The sequence below is a fragment of the Periophthalmus magnuspinnatus genome, chromosome 8 (genome assembly GCF_009829125.3).
Source record: "Periophthalmus magnuspinnatus isolate fPerMag1 chromosome 8, fPerMag1.2.pri, whole genome shotgun sequence".
Classification (NCBI taxonomy): Eukaryota; Metazoa; Chordata; class Actinopteri; order Gobiiformes; family Gobiidae; genus Periophthalmus; species Periophthalmus magnuspinnatus.
In genome coordinates this window covers 6,843,070-6,861,310 of record NC_047133.1, presented here as the reverse complement: position 1 = coordinate 6,861,310, position 18,241 = coordinate 6,843,070, and the positions used below count along the sequence as shown (strand labels likewise).

Here is an 18,241-nt window from a genome sequence, read left to right as displayed (position 1 = left end):
GGGAGAAGGAGAGAGGAAGGGGGAGAAGAGGGGGAGGGAGAGGGGAGAAGAGGGAAGAAGAGAGAGGGAGAGAAGGAAATAGGGAGGGAGGGAGGGAGGGGGAGAAGAGGGGGAGAGCGGGAGGGAGAAGAGAGAGAGAGGGAAATAGTGAGGGAGAGAAGAGGGAAGGAGGGAGGAAGGGGAAGAACAGGGGGAGAGAGGGATGGAGAGAGAGGAGAAGAGGGAGGGGGAGAAATGGGGGAGAGAGGGAGAGAAGAAGGGGGAGAAGTGGGGGGGAAGAGGGGAGGAGGGAGAGAGCAAAGGAGAAAGGGAGAAGAGAGGAGCGAAGGAGGGAGGGGGGAGAGAAGGAGAGAGGAAGGGGAGAAGAGTGGGGAAGAGGGAGAAGAGAGAGGGAGGGAGATAGGGAGGGAAGAAGGGGGAGAGAGGGAGAAGAAGAGGGAGGGTGAGAGGGGGAGAGAAGCAGGGAGAGAAGGAGATGGAGAAGAGGGGAGAGAGGCAGGTGGAGAGGGAGAGAAGGAGGGGGATAGAGGGAGGGAGAGAGTGACAAGAGGGGAGAGAGAAAGTGACAGAGTGAGAGGGAGAAGAGCGGAGGGGGAGAGAGAGAGAGGGAGACAGAGAGAGGGGTTAAGAAGAGGGGAAGAGAGAGAGAGGGAAGGGAAGAAGAGACTGGAAGAGGGGGAAAGGGAGGGAGAGAAGGAGGGAAGGGAGAGAGTTGTTGAGAAGAGGGAGAGAGAGTTAATAAAACATCCAACATCATTGGTACTTTCTTTTATAGTGGTCCATGGGTGTATAGTCTATGTGTCTTAAACTTGTTTTGATACAACTCAAGATCATTCTAAAGATATTCAGGAAAGGTTCATTTCTGTCCTGTGAATGGGACTTTTTTGTATCGATACCTGCTCAAATGAGTATCTAGTTTCGATACTAGTTTTACTATCAATTAATATCTGAATTTCAGTACTTTTGACAACACTAGTTCTCAGTGGGACATTCTTGGTCAAATTAAGGTAAAACAAATACTTACATGGGTTACTTTGACTAAAATTTCTGAATACTTACCTTGTTTTAAAGGTCCTATATATTAAATGTGACAAATGTGACACATTTATAAAGAGACGGAAAAATCTGTTTTTGAGTAACAGTTTATTCAGTGTGACCTGTCTTTTTGAGATTATCACAAAGGTTAAAATCAAACACCTTTAGCTTTGGAGTAATATAAGAAAAGCATGCACATGTTTGCATAGGAATGACCGCACACACGTCTTAAATCCCTTTTTTCAAACCAAAACTGAAACTAAAATACACAAACAGATAACCTTTACATAACAAGGAGGAGAGGGACAGTAGCAGCTTCAAAAGGGTCCCATACAAAGTTTATAAGGAAAGACACTTAAACAGGACAGAGAAACAGCGCCCCCTGGCTGTGTCTGCAGGAACAACAGTCTTCATTCGTCTTCATTGAGTCCTTTAGTTACACAGTGAGTTTGGAATCATCAGCAAACATTTCATTTCAAATTTCACAACAGAATAGTGCAATTTACAAGTGTTAAAATGACTCGCATTAAGAAAATATATCGAGGCTTGAGCAGTTTTGAAATTAATTCTGCAAACTGTTCTTTTCACTGCTCTTTTAACCATGTTCTAGTCGTTTCTTCTCATTGAACATCTGAAGTTGTATTTGGAGTGATTCATGTTTGAGTAATATTTAATCTCTTATTTTCAAGACGCCATGTCAGCGATTTTTACAGCGATGTCAGCAGCCATTAAGAACCACAGTTTTGTAAAAAAGAAGTCAGCGGGCTTGTTTCGTTTATTAAGTTGTTTTAGATGATTATTGTGATTTAAAATGTACACATTATAACATAATGATCCACGGGGGTCAGAGATTAGAACTATAGAGCGACAAAAGCCCAACAGGGCTGGTTTAAGATTTTGTTTTTTGATTTAAAATATATTTTCTTTATTTGAATGTAAAGCCACAGTAGAGAAATTTTTACCAAAAAAATAAACAAAAATAAATAATGTTTTTTTCATTACAGATGTTTGTATTTAACCGAAAAACAAATAAAAACATGCATCCTTAGTCCGAGAGGGCTTGCATCTCCACAAACCTGACTTTTTTTGTCCTGGACAAGGGACTTGTTTCTTGTTTCCACGGAATTGTTGTTCCTATGGCTATAATATTCCACAGTATGCCATAAAACATATCTATCTCCATGTAGAATGTTTCGCAGTATGATTTTAACTTTGTATTTCCATGGAATCACACAGTTCACTTTTCACCTTCAGAAAGTTACACACTATAGTTTTAAATAAAGGATAAAGCTGTAAAATTTCTCATATCAAATTGTTAACAAGAAAGTAAATATTCATGGGTATCTGCTTCCTGTCGATAGGCGCCATTTTGAGGACTTTTCACCATTCAATAGATATAATATTTTGTTTTGAGTTGATAATTGCTATGGTGACGGTGCAGTCTTTTTATCACTATGTAACCGATGGATATCTAAAAGTTAAATTAAGGTATATTTTGTTACTGCAGTCGTATTAAACTTGTTTGAACAGTTTTTTTCATATGGCTTTGGACTTTAATAGGTTGCGTTCACGACCATCTAGAATGCGGCATTATAGCGACATTAATGACATTACAGGGACATTAATTCTACAGTGAGCCGATGTCACGTGAACACAACCTATTTGAATATTTCCACCATGTTGAATCCGTTTATTTTTTTTAGTGTTTGCACTTTAGGTCTCAGGACTGGGAGTTTTTTTTTTTTGTAAGGGAGTTATAGTCAGAGGACTTATTGATACTTTGCACTGATATCGCACTGGTGGTGTTCTGCATGTATGTCTATGGCAGAACGTTCGGCAGTAACCACGGTGACACGATGCACACATTAGCAAACACTGCCAGCAACAAAAGTCTGAAAACTCAATAAAATACAAACTGGATTTAAACATTTCAATTTTCAACAAAACTGTGAGAGTGGCTAACTGAAAAAGTGTTGGCTAATGCTAGCTAGCTTGTGATTGTAGTGTTATGTGAGAGGGACTTGTTTAACAGCACAAATAAGATCACCTGTTGTAGTTCAGTTCAGCTAAATCAGATTATGTTAAAACAAAGCTCAGATTAGAAGTAACAGAGGTTCAGACAGAGCAGTGCCTACAGTTAGCATCACACCCCAAAGGAATGTTGATGACATCAGCCGCAAAGTATCAATAGCTGAAGGAGGAGTTGTCAGGGGAGTTGTTGTTGGGGAGTTATTTTTGGGGGCGTGGTTGTTGGTGGAATTAATATAGGAGGGGTTATTTTCGGGGAGTTATTGTTGGAGTTATTTTTGAGGAGTTGTCGTTGGGGTAGTTAATTTTGGGCATTTATTTTTGGGGAGTTGACGTTGGGGGAGTTATTTTTGGGGAGTATTCGTCGTTGGGGGAGTTGTCGTTGGGGTAGTTAATTTTGGGCATTTATTTTTGTGGAGTTGACGTTGGGGGAGTTGTCGTCGTGGTAGTTACTGTTGGAGGAGGCGGTCGCTCTCACTGCTCTGGGACTCAGGGCTACTGTCAGAACTTGGAGCGGGGACACATAAACCAAGGACCTCCTGAACCCTCACCGGTAACTCCTGAAAGAGAAGAGAGGGAGGAGAGAGAAGGGTGTGGGGGAGGAAGAGATAAAGAAAGAGGGGAGGGAGGAGGAGAGAGGGAGGTAGAGAGGAAGAGAGAGAGAGAAGGAGAGGGAAGTGGAGGTGAGAGAGGGAAGGGAGTATGTGAAAGAGAGAGAGGCGAGAAAGAGAGCAGATGAAAATGGAGAATAGAGGAAGAAGAAAAAGAGAGGGAGGGGTGAAGAGGGAGCGTGGGAGAAGTGGGGGGGAGAGATGACGAGAGAGATGAGGAGGAGAGGAGAGGAGGGGAAGGGAGGAAGATCACAATAAATATACTGTATTTCTTACGATTCAGTTTTGACTTGAATAACGACAATGATTGATTAGCCAAATCACATCAAGATTCAAACTAAAACAGAGATTTAAACAACAGAACGACTCGAGGAAAAACACAAGAGTAAAAGTAACAAGAAAAGGTTGTGATTATGTGGAGTTTATGTTTGTGAAGACTGAAGAGAGACCTTGCATGACAATAGCTGCAGGTAAATGGCCTCAGCTCCACGCAGAACAGACTGCAGATCCAGCTTCATGGTCAGCTCGTTTATGTGCTGAAAGAAAGAAGAAATACAAGAGAGATGCGTTTAATGCCATATACTGGAACATTCCAGGCAAGTTTCTAGTGTTTTGGTTTTGCACATGTATTTACCATGTTTTAGCATGTTTTATGATGTTACTTTGAAGAGGTTGTTAAAGTCCATCTTTTCATTTGTACATGTTTCATGGGTGTTGTAGTGTTTGAAGTGTAGTTTGTTAGCATGTTTTAAACATGTTGTTAGCATGTTATTACTTTCAGGATGATGAAGACCATGTTTTCACTGAGGTTTGAGCATGTTTTAGCTTGTGTTTTAGCGTGTTTTCTGACGTTACTTTGAGGATGGTGTTGAAGTCGTGGTCCGACCCGATCAACTCTCCTCTCTGAGACTCCAGGATGGAACAGGCCACGAGGAGGTGGAAGTTCTCACAGGGCAGACGGGTCCACAGCACCTGGACAAAAGAACAAGGAGGTCACTACTACTTCTACTTCTACTACTATTGCTACTACTATTTTACAATAATCTTATTTCATTCAACAGTTACTAGAGACCAGTTGCTGAAACAATTCCTGAAAACAGGTCTAAACACAGACAGACAGAAATTTACTCATATGAGAAATAAAGTAACTACAAGTCTAAGACAGGCCAAAGCTAACTTCTTTATAAATGTAATAGAAAATGCAAAAGGCAATGGTAAATTAATTTGGCAATACTTAAACAAACTGCTTGGCCGTCAGTCAAACAAAAATAACAAGACAATGGAGCTACATGTAAATAACTCCATTGTTAAAGAACCTATTTACTTAGCTACTCATTTAAACAACTTTTTCATAACCTCTGTAAAGGAGATCACCCAACCCTTCGCTCCACCCACTTACACTGATAATATCAGTGACCCTGATCAGGCTCTGTTCAGGATCACTGATATTTCAGACAATAACGTGGCCAAAGTAAGTACAGATTTAAAAAACTCAAAGGCGCTTGATGCAGCTGGTCTAAATACACATTTTTTGAAAGAATTTAAGGATCCTCTTGTACGACCAATCACCCATCTTCTCAATATGTCCTTCCAACATTCTTTTGTCCCAGCTGATTGGAAAGTAGCTGCACTAACACAAATTTTCAAATCAGGTGCTAAAACAGCCATGGCCAATTATCGACCTATAAGCATACTTCCTGTCATATTGAAAATAGCTGAGAAGTGGGTGGTCAAACTTCTCACTGCTCACCTAGAAAACACCAAACCCTCATTACATCCACTACAGTTTGGCTTTCATGCCCATCACTCCACAGACACTGCCTTGTGTGTGTTAACAGAAAACATAAAGAGCTTGCTGGACAAGAGTCCCTGTTTTGGGGCTGTCTTCTTAGACTTGAAGAAAGCCTTCAACTCTGTAAACCACCAGATCTTGCTGTCCAGGTTGACTCAGTTTAACATCTCCAGCCAAGCTCTTCAAAGGTTTACATCGTATCTGTCCCACAGGAAACAGTATGTGGTAGTTGGTGTAAAATCTTCATGTTTAGACAGTGATGTCGGTGCCCCAGAATTCAAATACCTTGGAGTAATCCTAGACCCAACATTGTCCTTTAAAAGTCGCGTAAAAAAAGTCTCCCAGGTAATTCAATTCAATAATCACAATTTTCGCCACATCCGGAATAACTTAAACATGACTGCTGCTAAAACCTACTTCTACTCTATGATCATCTCCCACATAGACTACTGTTTAACTACTTGGTCTCTTGCCTGTCCCACAACACTTAAAACCATTGAAAACCTCTATAAAAGAGGTCTAAAAACACTTGATAAAAAACCCATTTCCCACCATCACTGTCACGTTCTGAAAAAGCATAGACTATTGGACTTTAATAATATGGTCAACCTCAAAAGAGTTTGTCTAATTTACAAGGTCCTACATTCCCTCGCACCACCACCTTTAAAGGAGTACATTAAATATAAAGACAATCTAGCAAGGACCACGCGAGCTACCACCAGAGGTGACCTGCTGATTCCCCACAGACGGACAACCTTTGGTCAGAATGTATTATCTGTCCAACCTGTGGAATAGTATCCCGGTAACCCTGAGAGAATGTCCCACATACAGTTCTTTTAAAGCTCAGATGAAAATCTGGTTATGGTCAAACCAAACATACACTCACCTATAGTAGCAATGTGGTTTTAACTGTTACATAGAGAAATATTTGCATGTATGGACAAAATATGAAGGGGGTGGGTGCAGAATATAATTGTCCTGAATGAGTGGCCAAACTGACTGAAATAATGGGGACTGTGTAATGACTGGAATATTCAATATGTGTAATGTGCAATGAGTGTAATGTGCAATGAATGGAATATGCAATTGTGTGGAATGTGCTACCATGGGAACTGTGCAGTGAATGTAATGTGGTGTGCAATTTTTAACTTGACCCTTTTGTGACCCCAGCCCCTGGGACAACAGATAAAAATAAGCCCTTGGCTATAATCTGGCATATTTACATCCATGTTGAATCATGTCTGTTCATCAATATGCATTGTCCCAGTCAAAAAACAAAACAAAAAAACTTCAAATCTTTTGGGTATTTCTTTCTACATTAAACATAAAAGATTTAACTATGGCTGGTTTCTTCCTGAGGTGTCAGGTCCCTTAAATTTTGGGTCTTAGATGGGTTTGATTCTCTGTGGGACATTCACTCTGTATCCCACACTTAAATGCACTTAAAAGATTCATTATTGTTATTATAAATGTTAAGTCTGTGCCTCACCTCCCACAGGGTCAGGATGTCCTCAAAAGAGAACTCTCTCTTAAACCAGATGAGCAGCCACCGGAAACAAAAGCAGAGAGAGCCGCTGTCCTGAGAGTCTAAAAGATTACACACATAACACATACAACATTTAAACACATATGTTTAGACACAGAGGTGACACAGCTTTAAACAGAAGCAGAGAGCCACTGTCCTGACACAGATAAAAACATATATGTGATGTCAGAGGTTTTATTATCTTCATATTCTACGGGCGAGTTCCGTCAGTCTGCCCCAGGACAGCTATGGCTACAAAAAGGCTTTCTACCATTAAGTGTGGCATGTAAGGCATCATCGTTATTATTGTGTTAGTGGGTATTTAAACTGCACAAACACTCCTCCGTCCACTTCGATCACTGACCGAGGAAGTCACAGAGCTCTGGGTCGAGCGCTCGTAGCAGTAGACTCAGCTGTAGAAGCTGTTTCTTCATGGCCTCCTGAGACTCCTCAAAGTTCAGGTGCTGAAAAAAATGCAACAAGACCAAGAGCAATGAGTAACTAACAAACAAACCCTAACCCTACAGAGGAGGGAGCGAGGACCTCTGGACAAAATGTTCTGTTCAACTGAATCCAAACCCACCACGAGGTCCATGAAGCCGGTCAGACACCAGAAAGACTCCACCTCGTTCTGAGTCACAAACAGCAGCGGAGCCAACAGGTCACTCATGCCCTGGACATAACCTGGACAAACATGAAAAAACACTTTGAACATAACTATAACCATAACTTAAACCATACCCTTAACTCAAAGCTCCCTCAGAAAAATGACTTAGTGCACCTTTAAACTTAAAATTAATTAAAATAAAAAAGTATGAAGTATGAATGTGATGTGTGTGTGGGGGGGGGGGGCTTTCTTCTGTCAGTCTGTCCCAGTGCAGCTGTGGCTACAACAGTGTCTTACCATCACAGAGTATGGAGTGAGTGAATGAATAATGCACTGTAAAGAGCTCTGAGTGTTTTGAAAGGTGCTACATAAATGAATGGATACATCTAAACAGGCCAAAATTTGTATTCTCTGTTCACCATAGACTGTATTTATAAATGGACATAGCTAACCTGCTAGCCGCCGCTTTCCAAACAGGAAGTGAGCAGGGGCGCATTTCTGGCTCCAATTTACTTTACATTGAAAAAATGTTACCTCTCTCCCTGTAACTGCTGCTGTCAGGCTTATTATTTTGGCCTTAAAATGTTCGTATTAACTCGCTCTACATGATCCTGGAATTTTTTATTTCGCTGCTTTGTACGTAAGTCAAGATATGAACATTAATAACAGACAAATCAGCCTCGATGAGCTTTATCTGACTGGGGCTGAACGCTATGGGTGACGTCACACTCACTTAGTCTACTTTTTCATACAGTCTATGGTGTTCACCAATAATTTCACCTATTTAAACATTCCTTAATTTCAGTTAGCGTTAAGAGTTAGTATTTTTGGTACCGAGGTCGAAGTTGTACATGCAGTAGGTCATGAGGACGTCGTGGAGCAGGGTGAGTCCTGGATTATCGTTGCCTGAGAAAAACGTGTTGTTTCTGTCTGTCCGGTTCACGTCACGCTCTGAAAAAATATACAGACAAATCAACTTTAGATGAGTACTCAACAATACAACCACATATTTGAAAATACACCAGAGTATTTAAGTCTGTATGGGAGGTTTTCAGTGATGTGATGAACTCAAGAAAAACTCAAGAAAAAATACAAAATGGATTTAAACAGCACATTTTCAGGAGCCTGTGACCAATCCAAGCGTTCATGGTCCTGATTAGGAGTTTGATTTTACACAAAAAGGTGAGAAAGAACTAAAAAACTGTTGAAGAGGCATTTTGACGGACAGCTGTACTGACCAATCAGGTTCCTGTATCCGCGCAGCAGGGAGTTCCTCATCTCCTGCTCCTCGCTCACTGACTTCCACTGAACCTTCATCCGGAAATACTCGTCTCTGAAAAACAAGAAAGTAAAAAAAATCATAAAGTAAACAAAATGAAGGCGCGGAGATGTGGGTGTGGGTAGGGGGTAGGTGAAGACTGATATTTTCTGAGCACTCTAGCCCAAAAGGCCTGTTGAGAACACAAGCTTTAATGGGAATGTCTCCTGCCAAGTCAATCTTTAAAGGGTATTATTTTTACTTCTATGGGGTATTTTACTTCTATTGAGTATTTAGATCACCATGTTAACTTTAATTATTTGGCAAAAAACGTTATAACATCACAGAAAGCTTTTTGCATAATACCCCCTCTTGAATGTCATACTAAGGAACATTCCAGGCAAAGCTATAACATCTGCATGCAGAGACTAAGTGAAAGTTACATAGTAGGATCAGAAGTAAATGGCGTCCTCACGTTTTGACTCTGAGGATCTCTTCTCTCTCTGAATGTGTGCTGCTCCAAGGGTAAAAACCCAACATGAACTTCCACAGCTCCTTCCTCAGCGGTGGAGAGATGCCCTGCGGTAACAGAGAGGGGAGATACTGACACACAGACACTCATTTGAACAGATATGGAAACTGAAGAAACATACATTGAACACAATTGGACCTTCCATGAACAGTTACCAATATCAATAATCTTGATACATACATTTAAGATGTACATTATGAATCCCTTATGAAGGAACGCTATTCTCTGCATTTGGCCCATTTGTTAACTAGTGCTGTGCCAGGGACCCATCTCCAGATCTAGAGCTAGTCTTGGTCAGGACTACCTTAGCTGGAGGATTTGACATTTTGTACGTGGAGTTTTACCCCTCTAACTGTCGGGCTGTGTGAGACCCTGGCAGTGGAGTGGTTGGTTAGACTCTTAGACTCTCTTACCCCTCTAAACATCATCTGTCTGACTCTCTCTCTCTGGCAGTGGTAGGTTAGTCTTACCCCTCTAAACACCATCTCTTTGATCCTCTCGGGCTGCATCACTCGACCCTCAGAGTCTAGCAGGTCGTCCCATCGGTCCAGAGGTTGGCCCCGGGTCACCTGAGGCTGCGGCCCCAGCTCCACGCCCTGAACGCACAGACAACATCAGTCTGAAGTCCAACTACATGCCCACACAACTATATACTCAAACAACAACAAAACAACATCTGAATATCTAATAAGGTGGTCGAATGTATCGAAAATCAGATACGAATCGATGTTAAAACTAGCATTGTATACTTATTCTTCACAGGAATGGATACTATAAAAGTCCCATTGACAGGACAGAAATTAACCTTTCCTGAGGATCTTTAGGATGATCTTGAGCTGTGTCAGTAGTACAAGACACATTGACTAGTATACACCCATGGACCACTACCTGGACCACAGAGCACTGTTCTCTTTCTTCTCTTCCCCTCTTCTCTCTCCTTTTCTCTCCCAACATTACTTTACCCTCTTTCTTTCCTCTCCCCTTCCTCCCTCCTCTCTCTTTCTCCCCATTCTTTTACCTCCTTCCACTATCCCTCGCCTTTCTCGCTCCTCTCTCCCTCTTTCTCCCATTGTTCCTCTCTCTCCATGCCTTTAACCTCTCTCCTACCTCCCTCCCCCTCCTTCCTCTCCTCCTCCTCTTCTTCTGAGAGCAAGTATAAGACACATTGACTAGTATACACCCATGGACCACTATGGAACCTGCCTGGGCGACTGAGGGATTACACAGATATAAGGCCACATGAGAATATAAATTAAAGTACTACCATTTAATGTTGAAAATCACATTCTATTGTCTTTATTATCATTGTGGTATCGGAATCGGTTTTAAGTATCAGGTATAATCCTTAGTATCGAAATGGGCTTCGACGTTTTAGTTTCTTGACAACACTACTCCTTACACATGTGATGAGCTCAAACTCAGGCTCCTCCTCCTGACCACCAGGGTGCGCTGGATCATGGGCTCCTCTGTGGTGAAGCATCTGCGGAGGTTTGATCGCTGCGCGGAAAAAGTTTGTGACTTTGGAAAATCCTCCAAACGTCGTTGCGTATGGATCATGGATGAACCTCTGCAGAGACGATAACAAGATTGTTTATTTATTTTGAATCTGTTTACTTTGACTTAAAGTATTCAGTAAAAGTTTAAAAAGGGGAGATTACACTTCTTAATTTCCCCATGTATTAAACTGTTAAAACAATTTGTGTGCTTCACGCTAACAAAACTACTGCACGTCAAATCACGTTTGTCAAGTTGCTATGTACAGTTTTGTATCATGTTTTGTATATTTAAAATGTTTCCAGGCAGCGTGAGCAGGTGTTGCTCACCTGGACAAGATCGGAACCGTCGTCGAGGAGCTGAAGTCGGTCGAACGAAGGAGAGGTGTCGCCTGAATCATTTGGAAAAGCCAAAAACAGCCGTGCGTCCACCGGAGACCTGGGGGGCAGACAGAGAGCAGACATGTGGGACTATACGCTGCAGAGCATGTACATGCGGGGCTATACGCTGCAGAGCATGTACATGTGGGACTATACGCTGCAGAGCATGTACATGCGGGACTATACGCTGCAGAGCATGTACATGTGGGACTATACGCTGCAGAGCATGTACATGCGGGACTATACGCTGCAGAGCATGTACATGTGGGGCTATACGCTGCAGAGCATGTACATGTGGGACTATACGCTGCAGAGCATGTACATGTGGGGCTATACGCTGCAGAGCATGTACATGTGGGACTATACGCTGCAGAGCATGTACATGTGGGACTATGGGGCAGTTACGTGATGATGTCATAACTGTACTTCATCTACTTCCAGGCCCAGGACTGTAACGGCAGAAACCTACTCCAGCAATTTGTAAATGGTCACACTCACCCATTCACACACATTCATACACCAATGTACACAGACACTTGGGGGTGAGATGGGTTAAGTGTCTTGCCTAAGAACACAGTTTTCACTAGAGACACTGCTGCCCCCTTGTGGCACTTGCTGTTCCCTGCAGTCTCATATCCAAGTACTAACCAGGTCCGTCCCTGCTTAGCTGCAGCAATAAGACAAGAGTTATCTTTTTAAATACATGTAAATTTGTGAGACTGTGTGACTCACGGGTCCAGGATGACGTAGCGGTGCATAGCCCTCAGCAGCTCTCTGGTGCCCCCTCTGTGGAAGTGCAACGGAGGCAGAGGATGGCCCCCCCTACTAGTCAGAACAAGGAAGTTTCTGCCCAATGAGAAGCGAGCACGGCGTAGAGAGTAGAGCTCTGAGAGGGGGAGGGAGAAGGCCCACTCGCCTGAAACACACAGAGATGAAAACTACTCAAGAGGAGAGTCATACACCTTCACTAGAATCATTTGGATGATTTCAGCCCTGAAATTGCCAATATCTACCGAAGTAAAGGTAAAAGGAGCTGTTAACATGAAAATTACCACTATGTGACATCATAAGGTGGAACAGAGCATTTTGAGCTTTGGAGATGTAGACAGACATAATAAAGGGTTACTCAAACATGTGTGAATGAAACAAAACACAACTCCAGGTATGTTTTTGAGGAAGTACCAACATTATAGCATAGCTTAAAGCTCACAAGAGACTATTTTGCATAATACAGGACTTTTAAGGCTTAAACCTATATAACACCTGCTCAGTGCTGGTGTACAGATTGCGCACTCACCCGATGCCTTGGTGGGGGTCGGTTCTCTGTTCTTCTTCACGGTGCTGATCACGGCCCAGTCTGGCTCATATCCGGGCTCAAAGTGCGTGTCCTCCAGGCCCCCCTCTCCATCCTGAAAACACACAAAAACAAAACCAGGAACAGGGCGTTTAAAATACACGAGGGCCATTTCAACAAAAAAGAACAATGACCATACAGTAATCACACATTTTAAAGAGGGGGTATTGTGGGGCATTACCTGCTAACACATAACATATTTAGATCACCAAGTGTCAAGTTTTAGAAATTTCACTTTCGTTTTTGACATTCTGAGCCTCCCTTTGTTCTCTGTGCTTAATCACTCCCCCTTCAGAGCTCTATCACAACACAATCAGCTGCATCCCACTAATGAAACTACTACACATCATATCAGGTTTGTCAAGTTGCTGTGTAACAGTTTTGTATCATGTGTTTGTATATTTATGAACAATTGTTATGGGGAGCATGGATGACATAGGCCTGTGGGCGGAGCCTCGTAGAATTTACTGCTAACTGTAAGGAGGACTAAATCTTCTTCAGCCATGTTTTTGATGAGGGAACAAAATTATAACATGGAAAAAAGGTAAGCGTAAAGGTAGAATAAAATTTGCAGAATACCCCCTCTTTATCAATCAGAAATGTGCTAAAATGTGCATGGAAGTGTTTTGGTTGAGTTTCAAAAAATGAACTGCAAAAGTGCAGAAATGAGACTTTATATCATTATGAGGTTTAGAATTAATGTTTTTTTTTTCTTTCTTATTTTTGTATTTGTTCATTTTGTAGATTTTTTTTTAGACAGGATCTATATATTATTCTTATAGCCTCACTTGAGAAGATATTGATATCATTTCTTTGATTACCACTTGATGACATCACAAGATGTCACACAAGTGTTGTGAATTGGGCAGATGAAGACAGGCTAAATCTGCAGGATCTGAAACATGTGTAAATGAAACAAAACACAACTCTAGGGCTGTTTTCTGAGGAGGACACTGCACTAGAATCACACGGGACAGTTCATCAGTTTAAAACAAGGTTAAAGCTCCACTGTAGAACATTTTACGACATTAGAAAAGAGTTACAGAGAGAAATAAACAAACGAGCAGAAGATAAAAGCTGAACTAAAGTAAAATATCTGACCTTCTTGCTGAAGAGCACGGCAGGAGCGTTGCATGCCTCGTCTTCCACTGGACTCCACTCTAATGCAGGGATCCCAGCCTGAGGAAGAACAGGTGCATCACCACATCACTGATTATGCTAAATATGACAGGGACACACTTCAGTGCAGGTCAACTGATACTTTGCAGTGACATCACACTGGAGGTGTTCTACATGTATGTCTATGGCACAATGTTCAGCAGTTACCATAAAGACACAATTGACATTTTAGTAAACACTGCCAAACTAAGGTCTGAAAACCAAACTAAACTGGAATACAACATGGATTTAAACAGCACATTTTCATTTTCCTGTGATCAATCTGAGCGTTCATGGTCCTGTTTAGGAGTTTGATTTTCAAAAAAAAGGTGAGAGTGACTAACTGAAAAACTGTTGGCTAATACTACCTAGCTTGTGATCGCAATGTTATGAGAGAGGGACTTGTTTAACAGCACTAACCAGCTCACCTGTTGTAGTTTCAGCTTAGTCAGCTCTTTATGGTCATTTGGTTAAACAAAGCACAGATTCAAATCTATCTTGAGTAACAGCACTTCAAACAGCAGTGCCTCTAGTCAGCGTCACACCCCCAGGGAATGTTGGTCATGTGTTTGCGTGTGTTAGTTTTAGTGTCGTTAGCTCCTCCCTTCACACAGATATAAGGCAGTGCCCAGTAGTAATCTGACTAGAACTGAAGAAGTGGCTTGGATGAGCAGCCAAACGTCTTCACTCTAAAACTTTTATCTAATTGACAGGTTTGAATTTTCTTTTGCCATCACCACATCACTCAACATCAGCTCCAGTGTCTTTTCAAAGTGTAGAGACTCACACGCTCCACAATCCGGATGAACCCTGGGATGCTCGTGTCCAGGTTGCTCTTTTTGGCGTTTGTGTGAAGATAAACTCCCTCCTTCTCAAATATGAGCTGAGGAAAAAGCACAACAATATGTAACATTATTATAGTGCATTTACATTGAAGAGGCCCCTTGTTCAGCAGAAGTGGGACTAAACTAGGACTAGACCAGGAACTAAACCTGGGCTAAGCCTGGACTAAACCAGGACCATACCAAAACTAAGTGTGAGTAAACGCTAGTATAAAGTCTTCCACTTTAGCACAAAGTAGATTGTTATTACCAAAAATGGGAAACTGAATACTTTTACTCCTACTTAAGTAATATTTTTATTGAAGTAACAGTACTCTTACACAATTAACATATAGTACAGTGTAAAAGTACTCTTACTTGAGTAAAACGTGTGTTCCTCTTCCAACAGTGAGTAAGTCTAAAGTGACTTGAGGTTTATGTAACAATGTGAAATGTTTTGAACCTTTGTGTTTCTTGCTCCTTCAGATATGATTTAGTTTGGACCACTTTTGTATCTCTTTGAAAATACCACATTTTGTGACTTATTTCATGTTTTGTCACATTCACCATAATTATAAATCAGATGTTACGTCCCGACAGTTACTCTTTAAGTTAGTTTTACCTGAGTAGTACTTTTGCCTTTTTCTACTTTTTTACTCTTACTCAGTGTTGGGAAAAATATTTTGAAAATGTATTTAGTCACAGAATACTGAATAAAAATGTATTTTGTAGCTTATTCTGTTACATGGACCAGTCAGAGTACTGTGTTCTGAATACCTGGAATACTTTTATACCGAGTTATTATATTATAGTAAAAAAAACCCAAAAGAATAGTATCACAAACAGCTTTATTTCTGTTGCCCTCTTTGTTCTGTGGTAACTTATATCTAGTTAGAGAAAAATGCAGGCACACCCCGACTGACCTCATTAATACAAAACCAAAACGACACAACAACGTAAAGTATCACCATGTATTCACTTTAATTTAGAAAAGTAAATGTGTTCTGAATACCACCACATGACAAATTTACTGCACCAGAATACAGTTACTCAAAATAAGTATTCAGAATGTGTATTCTCAGCACATGTATTCAGTTACTTCCCAACATTACTCTTACTTGAGTAATTTCTTGCTCCACTACTTCTACATGAGTAATATTATTTATATTACAGTAATCTTACTCTTACTTGAAATGTTCTTGATTGTGTTTAAATGTGTGCACTCTATGGGTCTTCTTTATTTGAGGGTGTTAAAGCAGCTCTATACTGCACCCAGAGCCCTGAGTTCAGCTGACCAGCTCCAGACTATGGAACAGCGTCCTCTGCCTGTCAGATCCTCTCAGTCTTTAACACAGTTTAAGACTACACTGAAAAATGAAAACCCACCTCTTCTCCCTGGCATTTAATACTAGACAGGATATACTGGTGTTTTATTGTCCTTTTCCTGTGTATCGTGTTGTCTGTATATTTGTTTTTTGCTGACTTTTATGTGAAACACTGTGGTCAGCTGAATTAGTTTTAAATGTGCTAGAGAAATACACTTGAATAGATTTTTTGTCTGCTTCTGGTTATTAAATTGTGGTCCATGGGAATAAATGTAGTTGTTGTCGCTGTTTAGTATATTGTTCTTTTGTTTATTTTTGTGATTAAATCTTCACAAATCCCCCTTTCAAGTGAATTCTTTGCACTTGTCTACTGTCCAGTCACATGATCAATCTCAAATGTCTCGAGTTAAATCAGGGAAGTGCAACAGTGAAAGTTCATATTTTTTACAGCAAAGACAAAATAATAAAAGCCAAAAAACAGACCAACTCTGGATTTTAACGATATATAGAAAATTGAAACGTCATGTGCGGGAGGGCTTTAAATCCCAGCTGTTTTCAGACGTTACGAGGGAGCTAGCTTCTCCTGTTAACATCCCCCATGTACCGCTTATTATCTCACTCCACAGACATAATATTAGCGTCCAAATGTCATGGGCGCGTTAAACTTTCTCTCCGTGATTCATCTGTAGTGGAAATAACCGTATTTACCTTGAAATCAGGCGCTTTTTCGGCCATTTTCGTCGCTTCTGTCTCTGCTTTTCCAAAACAAATGTTACGTCATACTTCCTACTCCGAGGAACGCCCCCTCTACGTCACGACCCCGCAGCCAATCAGAGCCCGCGAAGAAAAACGTACATTTATTACATTTCATAACAAATAAGATACTTATCTAATAGAGGCATAATGTAACGAACTAATTACGTGTAGAAATTATAAGAGTACAGATTCTTAATATTATTCGAACAGAAAGACAAAGTAGTAGTAGTAGTAGTGGTCCAAGTATTTGGTAAAAACACTACTTAAGTAAGAGTAACTTAACGGTCAGAACATAACATCTGATTTATAATTTTCGTGAATGTGAAAAATTAAATAAAACATGAAATAATGCACAAAATATGTTTCTGTTACACTGTAAAAGTAAAAGTTCGGAGTCTGAAAAGTACTGTGCGAAATACTAATTTTATTAAAAAGTTAATGTGACTGTGTACTACCCCCGACCTCACCGGTTTTCAGTGAGAAAAAGGAGGACGGTTTTCACTGTCCTCCTCTGTATCATACATTCACTGTCCTCCTCTGTACCATATATTCACTGTCCTCCTCTGTACCATATATTCACTGTCCTCCTCTGTACCATACATTCACTGTCCTCCTCTGTACCATATATTCACTGTCCTCCTTTGTACCATATATTCACTGTCCTCCTCTGTACCATATATTCACTGTCCTCCTCTGTACCATACATTCACTGTCCTCCTCTGTACCATACATTCACTGTCCTCCTCTGTACCATACATTCACTGGCCTCCTCTGTACCATATATTCACTGTCCTCCTCTGTACCATATATTCACTGTCCTCCTCTGTACCATATATTCACTGTCCTCCTCTGTACCATATATTCACTGTCCTCCTCTGTACCATATATTCACTGTCCTCCTTTGTACCATATAATTTTCCTCTGCACATCTGTTGCTTTGCACGATGCGCGTGGAAAAGCGAGTGGGAGTCCACGCTAAACCCAGGTCACGTGCACAGTGCGCGTTCTATTGGTGCGGAAACATGTGACGTCAGAGCCCACCCGCCGGAAATATGTTTAAAAAATAAAATATAATGTTTTTTTTATTTATTTATCATTTTGTAAAACCTAAAGACATGTAGTTTCAGCTTCCTGTTATATGCAACATTTTAAGGACTTTTTTCCCATCCAAAAGATATAATATTTTGTTTTTAGCAGCGAAATGTCTTCAGTCCTGCTACTTTTTGTCCAAATGACAGATTTTATCTTTTTCTTTTACGGTTTTGTTTTTGATTAAATTAAATTGTTCATCGCTATGGCAACGGTCTACGGTGTTTCATATGCACAGTTTCCACTGTCCTTAATAAAGATTGAATTGAATTGATGAAATGAGAAATGAGACACATTAATAGGCCTATGCAGAACTAGAAGACACATGAGACCATACCATAGGGCTGGATCTCCCACAGTCTGTGAGCAGGTCTATGTGATTGATTCTAGAGTGATAAAATATTCAGTGATTATTTACATTTTCATAATCAGTCGTGTGTTAGAATTGATTCGCTTTGACTGCTTTGTAGCAGTAA

The 18,241-nt window shown here is 40.8% G+C and overlaps 1 protein-coding gene across 1 annotated transcript; it reads right to left on the bottom strand.

Annotated features, from left to right (window-relative positions):
- Nucleotides 1-1,133: 1,133 nt before the first annotated feature.
- tbc1d17 (TBC1 domain family, member 17) lies at nucleotides 1,134-16,752 on the bottom strand. Its single transcript, XM_033971717.2, has 17 exons — nucleotides 16,629-16,752; nucleotides 14,562-14,657; nucleotides 13,718-13,795; nucleotides 12,560-12,671; nucleotides 11,995-12,178; nucleotides 11,212-11,320; nucleotides 10,788-10,955; nucleotides 9,859-9,984; nucleotides 9,332-9,435; nucleotides 8,837-8,931; nucleotides 8,433-8,549; nucleotides 7,575-7,675; nucleotides 7,356-7,455; nucleotides 6,956-7,053; nucleotides 4,530-4,646; nucleotides 4,124-4,210; nucleotides 1,134-3,623 (listed from the first exon to the last, which is right to left on the bottom strand). The coding sequence occupies exons 1-17, from the start codon at nucleotides 16,653-16,655 to the stop codon at nucleotides 3,513-3,515; spliced, it is 1,830 nt and encodes a 609-aa protein (XP_033827608.1). The 5' UTR covers nucleotides 16,656-16,752; the 3' UTR covers nucleotides 1,134-3,512.
- Between the last annotated feature and the right edge of the window lie 1,489 nt (nucleotides 16,753-18,241).

What these genes read in the sequence shown, in the direction of transcription:
- tbc1d17 (XM_033971717.2), bottom strand. Translation starts at nt 16,655, where the DNA reads ATGGCCGAAAAAGCGCCTGATTTCAAG. An exon ending in CGGATACAGGAACCTGATTG is followed by an intron (nt 8,550 to 8,836) that starts GTCAGTACAGCT and finishes ATATTTTTTCAG; the next exon opens with AGCGTGACGTGAACCGGACA. An exon ending in CCGGCTTCATGGACCTCGTG is followed by an intron (nt 7,456 to 7,574) that starts GTGGGTTTGGAT and finishes CATTTTTTTCAG; the next exon opens with CACCTGAACTTTGAGGAGTC.